Here is a 9,481-nt window from a genome sequence, read left to right on the forward strand (position 1 = left end):
CCCCTTCTGGGTTGCTTGCGTTTTGAGAAATTATTAATATGATTTGCATTTTGAACAATATTAATATGATGCACTATTTCTCTTTGCTTACCAATGATTATCCGCCTCCAACTATGGTTAAGCTGTCCGTCTCTGCGACGACAGGGTTCTTCAAATTTACTTATATTTTGTTACAGTTTCGGGGTAAATAGCACCGGTATCTCCGTGTAATTCTTGTCATTGAATAGTTCTGTTATTGATGTTCTCGGCTCGGTTTATTCAGTAGCGCCATACTTCTTTCCCTTCCTTTGAAAATGTTGGATTATAACACATGTATGGGGTTTTCCTGGTAGCATGCACAGGTTCTTTGTTCTGATATGGGTTACTCCGGAGAAAAATTCCTCTCGGTCGTGCTCACAACTGCGGTTGCGCCTTCTCCAAATTGTTTAACCCTAACGTGAACACTGTTTGATGCCTCGTTTTTCTTTATTAATCTATATTAGTCTGATTCCTCTGCTGTTGTAGCTTCGAACATTATTATTTGATAACATTGGTTGTATCTGGTTACTGTATGGCTTCTCCATCTCATACGATTGCAGAGTTTGTTTTCTTTGCCTGAAACGATATGTTAGATCTCTGAATTCCAATAGTTTCTTATAATTAGAAGTAGGTTCATCTCCTTTCTGTGGGTGTTTTTAAGAAAAGATTTACAGCCGGCATTCATTGCTCAGGCTCAAAATGTCTCTGATATTGTTTCGGCACATTACATTAACAGTTGGTTATATTCTAGGGCATTCTGTACTACTTGTCTCATTAAATGCTTTTCTTTACTTGGGACTACCTCTGTCTCTCTGATTGTTCCTTATTATGTCTATCGATTTATAGTCTGTCATTTAAGTTAAAACTTCACCTGTTTAACTATATTAACATCATGACAGTAACTAAGGAAATGAAACACAGTTATTTCTTGACTACTATAAGTCCACTGTATATTTATCATTCAATATTCATTAAATGCTCTGCAGTATGAAACCATACCTGGTTCGCCAGAGTCATGAATAGGTACTTTAGCAAGTCACCTGCATTTCAAATCTGCTCTTCCACCCAACCATGAGATCCATCTATAAGACTGGATTCTCCCCCCGAGCCATCTTGCAGGCCTTCAGCCCTCAACAAGATATGTGCACCCTTGTGCCTGGTTATCTGGTCCTCACCAGACTTAACCAGTTTTCTTGTATTTTCCTTTTTCTTTCTCCTTGAAAAGAGATCCTTCTGTCTGTCCCCACAGCACAGAACTTCCTCCCCACTACCAGAATTTTCCTGTTTGGGAGGGTAGTTTCAATCAGTTATTACAACTGACTTCTTTCTTTGAAATCGTCCTTTAAGAGGCTGCCAGCATTTCAAGAAAAATATTTAAATTTCTCAATAAAGTAATATATCAGAGTTTTGTTTTTTTTTCTTAAAATAAAACAAAAACTACCACACTATCTTTTACCATAGTAAAATTCCACATTACATCTTCTGTGGTCATTACATAGTGTCTATGATTTGAGGTAACCATAGTGGCTAGAGTTTTTTAGGGTTAACCATAAGGTGCCTAAGGTAGGCTTACCTGGTACCTAAACAGATGAACCTACTCCATCTTCAGATTTTGGGAGGGTGCTCACCTTCACGAGAGTACGCGGCCCCTTAATCTGAGGTTCGGGCAAAGCTCGGGCGTAATCGTAATTGTACATTTGGCCAACTCTCTCTTTTATCCATTGTGATACTCAGTTTCATCTCTAGCAAATAGTGGTTATCAAATAGAGCCTTATCCCCTGACTACTTGCCGATTGACTTCTAGAGTATTTTTTATTTTTATTTGTTGTTTTTTTATCACTGGGAGTATAATAAATATCACTTTAATTTTTTTTGATAAAATATATCGGTCACCATGACTACATACAACCCTAGTCATCAATCTAGGCAACAACAAGGTCTTCCTCCTCTGACTCTAGAGGATCAGACGAGCCTTGGTGATCCAGATTCTCCCTCTTCGAGTAATCAATCTCCACTGTCTAACACAGAATCACATAACACTTCCCAAGAAACCATAATACTTGAGGACTTATTTAACGAAGGACTTGTACCTCCTTATAATCCTCCCCTCACAAGTCCTCTTGGACCAGTGTTGATTCAGGTAGCACCTGTAGATATCATGTCCTTGAAAGTACCCACGTCCAACATTCCCCTCATGATTAATGGGTTGTTGTCTTTTGTGGACAAATTTGGTCCACCATCACTCCCCAGCCTATAGTCAGAAAGACATAGCTAATGGATTACCCTAGTATCCAAACTATTCCTAGTCCAAGCAACTTAGTTACACTTGCTATGAGTGGAACCTAGTACATCCCGGTTTATGCCCCTTTTGTGTTTGGTCTTGGACCTCTTGCTATCACTCCTAGTAGCATGTTTAGCATGGCTACCTTCAGAAATCCTTTTAGTTGGAACCCTTTGCTAAGTTCAAACCCCCAGGCTCAGATGCTTGGGGGAAATGTTTGTAGGTTTTAACCCTATACAGAATTTACCTGCATACAAATTGTAAAACACAGAAAATAAACAATGTGAGAGCATAACACATAAAACATATATACACAGAGATTTTCCTGTGGATCCAAAAACCAAGACTACCCGCTTGATTTTTCATTATGTTCCTTTCATATGTTACAATACATATATATACATGTCGATGCATCCAATACCATGGACCGAAAACCATCGCATCCAAACCATGTGCAAACACCATGCACAAAACCATAAGTAGGTTCACCCACCTAATATAGGGTCCAAAATTTTTTCCCGAGGGCACTGCCCCAGACCCCGTAGAGGGGGGCTACCCACCCCCTGAAACCCCCTAGATAGGGGGCTTTCCGCCCCCCCTGTGAACCCCCCAACGATGCAATCAATGCAACAAAGCGGGGGCTCTACCCCTCCTCTAACCCTCTGGTTAACTACGGTAGATAGTCATGGAAAGAATATAACACAACCCAACATTCCCCCACTTGTCGTTTTCTTTCCACAGGGGGCCACAGGAGGGCTTAATCATTTGTCCAACCCTCTAATGCCCATTGTTTCTATACAACAAGATAATTTCTTAGAGCTCACAAATTTTTTCAATGCATTTGTAATATTCTTCAAAGTGTCCACCTTTACCAGCAACACCATTTTGTCTTCTATCATATCCCTCATAAAGTGATACTAAAAATTAATGTGCTTTGTATTTGAATGATAAGGAGGGTTCTTTGTGTTATCACTGAAAATTATGTTGCCAAAAAATTTTAGCCTAGCTTAAAGACAGGGTGTTTTCGCAGCGCCATCTATTTTAGTGATTTCGTAGCGAAAACACTGACCTTGCACTGGCTGCGCTACGAAATTGGGAAATGACAGATATTTAAGGTGAATTGATGGAAATGCTGTAGGAAACGAGGTTGGGATTGTTGCTTTTATTTCTGGTTTGTACAGCTATTTAAAAAATTATTGTCACTTCATACTGAGGAGATCACGACACCTGTTTCATCAGACTCCTGTTTCATCCTCTGGTGGTAGTCCTTTTATAGATTGCATGATTGACATCAGTTTTGAGCCACAAGTTGTTGGAGTTCTAGATGCTATGCCTTCAAGAAACTTGAAGCTTGAGAATGAGAATGAGGAGCTGGACGGAAAGTGGATATATAGAACAATGTATATGTTCAGTGCAACAATGCCACCTGTTGTGGAATGGTTAGTTCACAAGTATCTTAGAAATTCTGTTAAGGGTACCATAGTTACTGCTGGCAAAGTAGCTGAACTTTTAACTCGACATGTGATGATGTTGAAGGGCGGTGAAAAGATGTCAAGACTAGTGAGATTGTTATATGACTTGAGAGTTAAAACAGCAGTTGTTTTTATCAACACAAAGAAGACCCAGGAACAACGTGAGTTAAATTTGGAAGGATTTCGGAATAAATACTACAATGTTCTTGTAGTAACAGGTGTTGCTGGTCGTGGTTTAGAGATTCCAGATGTTGCCCATGTGATAAAGCATGGCATGCCTTCACTGGACGTGCTGGCAAGACTAGGGCGGCGACAACGGCAGACCTTAACGTAACAGGTGTTGCGAAACAAAGCAACTATGAATTGGTCGGTTGTGAATGCTGGAGGAGAGCGTAAGCGCCTTTTGAATATAGCCATGAAATTGATCACCAATGTGGACAAAATGGTTCCAAAACTGATAAACTGTGTTTCCAGAGTTCTTTTTTCTTCCATAGATGACAAAATTGTTGACTATTTAGGAGGATTATTGTGTGTTCCGAGGATATCAGTATTGTCACATTGGTGGGAATTTGGCAGAGGATATTCCAATCGACGCTCTCATTAATATATTTTCAAGGTTGGATTTGGAGGAGAGATAGAATGGCGCTTCTCTAGTATGCAAGAATTGGTTTAGGGCTTTCCAGGATCCGTCTTTCTGGCAAATTGTTGATCTCGAGGAATATTTTATAGATAAGAGAGTAGCATACAATGGCTGTTGTCGTCGTGTTGCTCAGAAGCTGTGAATTTTGATCCTGCAGATTGGTTACCACATGGTGGATTTGCGGTGGAATTGTACCGTTTGTGTCACAAGTCTGCAGTTTTGTCGCATGATGAGTTGTTATATGCTGTGGCAAAGAGTGGTTGTAGTAAAGAGGCACTGCCCTTTTTGAAGAAAGTTCGTGTAATCAATACTGAGCGCATCCATAGAGAACAACTTTGGAGAAAGGGTGTTGTGAGAGCCTCTCGAATGACTTCTCTAAAGTATCCTGAGCATGTTGGCGGCACTGAAGAGGATCCAGAATGTATTATATGTCGATATTTTCTACATCTTTCTGCTGTTGTGTGCAGTTGTCGACCAGGTGCTTTTGTCTGTCTACAACATGCAGAATGGCTTTGTGAATGCAATCCAGATCAGCAGTGTCTTCCGTATCATTATACCATGGCAGAGCTAGAGGACTTGCTTAGTGTGGAAGATGAAAATTTTGCTGAACGAGACAGCGTTTTGAAGGATAGGAGAGTTCGAAGCAGAAGGATATCTGCAAAGCAGTCTACATCTTCTCAAGGAAAACATCTAGTTAAGAAGGAGCCTGGTGGGCTCTCAGTGGCACTCCTCTTCAAAATCGTGCGGGAGAATTATGTTCACTTGTTCGGTTCTTAGGGATCTGTCTTTACTCCTATTACTTCTGAAAGAAATGCGAATGCAAATCACTTGATTACAGTTTTAGAAAGCATTGACGAATTCTTTGAGTGTTCTGAGATGATGCACAATAAGCTGCAAAACTTCTTGGAGAATTTGAAACAAGATTTTAGGCCTAAGCATGAACGGGAACATCAGTCAGAAAGTTCTAGGAGAGGGAATGAATAGGCATGCATTTCCTGGGTTTTATCTGAATGAGCATCCACAACATGTGCTAACTGCAACATCCAATACCTTACCTGGTACATCTGGCATGCGTGGTAGACCACATAAAAGGGACAGAACAGAACATGGAATGGACATGTTGGAGCCAATCACACAACATTTTTTATATATGGAGCACTCTTGCTGAAAGTGTAAAGATGGAAAAGTTCGAACTGTGAGACTGCACTAAAGGAAGAATAGATGAACCCTAAAGGTAGGGTAGCAGGTGAAATGTTTTAAGCAGTACCATCATCATGACAGAGCAAATCAAGCAAAAAACTTCACCAGCTGCCCTTGCACTAACTGTAAATGTGTTAAACGTTGTGCAGAAAGGTTGAGGCTATTAACCATGCTCATTTACAGGTTGTCCTCATAACCTTATCCAAAGCATCAATTAGGCATAGTGAATTTTTAAAGGCAGGGAAGAAGACTGTGTTTTTTTAAATCACACAGCAGTTTCGTAGCGCGCTACGAAACTGCTGTAGGTGATGATTTTAAACGCAGAGCAGCTATTGTGATACTGTGAGCGGGAGTTGAGGAAGAGAAACACCTGTCCATCATTACAGCCTATAGCACATTAAGGACGTGGCAGCCTGCTCTTTTTATTAAAGGATAAAAGCATACTCCTTAGGATTCGAATATTTTGAGGCAAATCAAAGACCGACAAACAGGGGCCTATGTTTCAGGGTAACAGGAAGATATGTCATTAAAGACAAACATGGAGCATTAAAGTTTCATCACAGCCACCGCCAGAAAGTAAGCAGATGTCAAAGAATGAAGTTCATTGTAATTAAGGCCATCAAAGCTACCGCTATAGTAATCCATTTGGCAGAGAGTGAAGCTTGGTTGTAATAAATGCTTTTTCCAGCATGATGTAGAATTAGAGTTTTAATTGTTTTAGGAGTCCAGAGCTGTCAATTAGTAGGAAAGTGGATTTTATTAGTTAGTTTAAAAGTGAGTAGGTGTCATTAGGAAAGGACTTCGAATTCCCCTCAGAGGAATCGGAGTCAAGTAGGAGAACTTTATAAATAGCTGAAAGAGAAATAAACAAAAGGTTGGAGATTTATGAAAAACAGAGTTTTATTTTGGCTGATGTAAAAGACTTATTACAGTAATAGAAAAACAGCTGTTGTTTCTTCTCAAGATTCTCAATAGATCATATTGTTCAAATGTAATGGTGGTTTATTCTCTTAATGTTCTTTTACAGTCTTGTTACAGCATAATCACTCAGAATTCATGTTTAATGCTCTGACTTCCTGTATGCTTGGCAAGCTGTGGTTTATGTAAAGTATGTTTGAACATCTGATGTAAAGAGCCTTGACTTCCATGAAAAGACAGTGCTTTTGTTTACTGAATGTGTGAGACTCCATAAGCCCAATGAAGACTAATTTGATATTTGTCCAACCAGCTTATTTTTCATGTGTTTGTTAAAGAGTTAGCCATCTTTTCTTGTTAATATTTCCTATCAAAAATCAGTGAGAGAGCCCTCTCTGACTAAGGAGGCTAAGCCTTAGTCTAAAGCCTGGTTGAAATAGTTACATGAGATCTTGCTAGATAGCAGCCCTTAGTACTGATTTTGTGATAACATTTTGGTGCGTCTGCCGGGAGCCTGAAGCTTACTCTCTCTCGTAATTTTAAGAGTGAATTTCTGAAGGTAGCAGGAGTTCAAAGTGGTTTTCGAGGCTGCAAACCTACCTTGGCGACTCCATTGTTGAAGAATTCAAAGTTCATACATTCATGGTGATTCCACTGGAGTTATGAAGGACCAAGAAGCTGCCATTCTTAGTTCAAGGTATGCATGCATAGATTTCTCAGGAATTCATGGTTTCCCAAATCATTTTCCCAAGGATGCATATTTTCTAAGGAATGGTCCCAAATTCAACGGAGAAAATTTGACTTTAACCTTGAAGCATATATCAGATTTTTGTGAATTTTTAGAGCTTCTTAGAGTTAAACATGAGGATGTTTGTATAAGGTTATTCTATGATTCACTTCAAGGGAAGTGCAAACAGTGGGTTGAATGCTTTCCTGCCAAATCCATTAAGTCATTTCAAGACCTTTGGTTCATGTTTTTGGAGTAATGGATAGATAGGTCAGAGTTGGTGGCAGACTCTCCCTCGGTTGAAGATTTTAAGAAATGGAATAATGATTATAGCAAAGAAGAAACAAATGAATATTTTTCTTTGTCCTTGTCCTCTTATCTAAAATCCTTTGACTGCAAGGCAGAGGATAAGATGAAATTTTTTGATGAATTTGCCAAAGACATTGAGAAACACATTGAAGGTTTAGAAGCTCAAATTCAGGCATATAATTTTCATGATCATGATCATTATTTTCAGCAACTTTCTATGGCAGAACATAAGGAGAGAGTATTGTTTCCTTTCTATTTCACGATTGAGGAACTGAACACTGTGGTTGAAGATCAGTTTGCACAGCTGGAAAGTTACAAGGAAAAACAAGTTGATCATGTATTCTGGGATCCTGTAACTAATTACATGGAAGAGTTTTACTCTCCAGTATTTCAGTTTTTCAAAGAAGATCAGAGGCAATTTCAGTGGCAGTGGTCATCACACTATCACATTGGCTCTGAAATCCGATGCAGTCAGAGACAAATTCAGTGGCAGCGGTCATCAGACTATCATATTAGCTCTGAACTCCGATGCGGTCAAAGGACTCAAATGTCAGATAAGATAAATGATTGGCTACATTGGAAATTTCATGTTGCTTGAGCTACAAGTGGAGCTTGCAGCTGATAGGGTAGGTAGGTATAGGTAAATTCAAATAAGCTCAAGGTCAACTGAGCATTTTTCAATAGATGTAGCCTTCATTCTCCTACAGTCATGCTTGTCAAGCAAATTTCTGTTTGTTATAAATGGATAAGGCACTGGACCTGCGAGTTCTTAGTGTACCACAAGGGCACACTATCCCAAGTGGAGCCACTGTTATCACTGAAAATTATGTTGCCAAAAAATTTTAGCCTAGCTTAAAGACAGGGTGTTTTCGCAGCGCCATCTGTTTTAGTGATTTCGTAGCGAAAACACTGACCTTGCACTGGCTGCGCTACGAAATTGGGAAATGACAGATATTTAAGGTGAATTGATGGAAATGCTGCAGGAAACGAGGTTGGGATTGTTGCTTTTATTTCTGGTTTGTACAGCTATTTAAAAAATTATTGTCACTTCATACTGAGGAGATCACCACACCTGTTTCATCAGACTCTTGTTTCATCCTCTGGTGGTAGTCCTTTTATAGATTGCATGACTGACATCGGTTTTGAGCCACAAGTTGTTGGAGTTCTAGATGTTATGCCTTCAAGAAACTTGAAGCTTGAGAATGAGAATGAGGAGCTGGACGGAAAGTGGATATATAGAACAACGTATATGTTCAGTGCAACAATGCCACCTGCTGTGGAATGGTTAGTTCACAAGTATCTTAGAAATTCTGTTAAGGGTACCATAGGTACTGCTGGCAAAGTAGCTGAACTTTTAACTCGACATGTGATGATGTTGAAGGGCGGTGAAAAGATGTCAAGATTAGTGAGATTGTTATATGACTTGAGAGTTAAAACAGCAGTTGTTTTATCAACACAAAGAAGACCCAGGAACAACGTGAGTTAAATTTGGAAGGATTTCGGAATAAATACTACAATGTTCTTGTAGTAACAGGTGTTGCTGGTCATGGTTTAGAGATTCCAGATGTTGCCCATGTGATAAAGCATGGCATGCCTTCATTGGACGTGCTGGCAAGACTAGGGCGGCGACAACGGCAGACCTTAACGTAACAGGTGTTGCGAAACAAAGCAACTATGAATTGGTCGGTTGTGAATGCTGGAGGAGAGCGTAAGCGCCTTTTGAATATAGCCATGAAATTGATCACCAATGTGGACAAAATGGTTCCAAAACTGATAAACTGTGTTTCCAGAGTTCTTTTTTCTTCCATAGATGACAAAATTGTTGACTATTTAGGAGGATTATTGTGTGTTCCGAGGATATCAGTATTGCCACATTGGTGGGAATTTGGCAGAGGATATTCCAATCGACGCTCTCATTA

General features: G+C 39.6%; 1 protein-coding gene and 1 pseudogene across 1 annotated transcript; both read left to right on the forward strand.

Moving 5' to 3' along the window:
- Window positions 1–3,580: 3,580 nt before the first annotated feature.
- LOC149249630 (DEAD-box ATP-dependent RNA helicase 21-like) lies at window positions 3,581–4,105 on the forward strand. The gene has a single exon (XM_089453431.1). It carries the CDS (start codon window positions 3,581–3,583, stop codon window positions 4,103–4,105), a length of 525 nt encoding a protein of 174 aa, XP_089309557.1.
- A 4,583-nt stretch (window positions 4,106–8,688) lies between these two features.
- LOC149249631 (DEAD-box ATP-dependent RNA helicase 21-like) lies at window positions 8,689–9,212 on the forward strand (annotated as a pseudogene).
- Window positions 9,213–9,481: the final 269 nt, after the last annotated feature.

The sequence above is a fragment of the Pinus tabuliformis genome, chromosome 7 (assembly GCF_031772625.1).
Source record: "Pinus tabuliformis cultivar Carrire ecotype Pingquan chromosome 7, CPIR1, whole genome shotgun sequence".
Taxonomy (NCBI): Eukaryota; Viridiplantae; Streptophyta; class Pinopsida; order Pinales; family Pinaceae; genus Pinus; species Pinus tabuliformis.

Excerpts from the sequence above, each read along its gene's own strand:
- LOC149249630 (XM_089453431.1), top strand. The coding sequence starts at position 3,581 with ATGATTGACATCAGTTTTGAGCCACAAGTTGTTGGAGTTCTAGATGCT.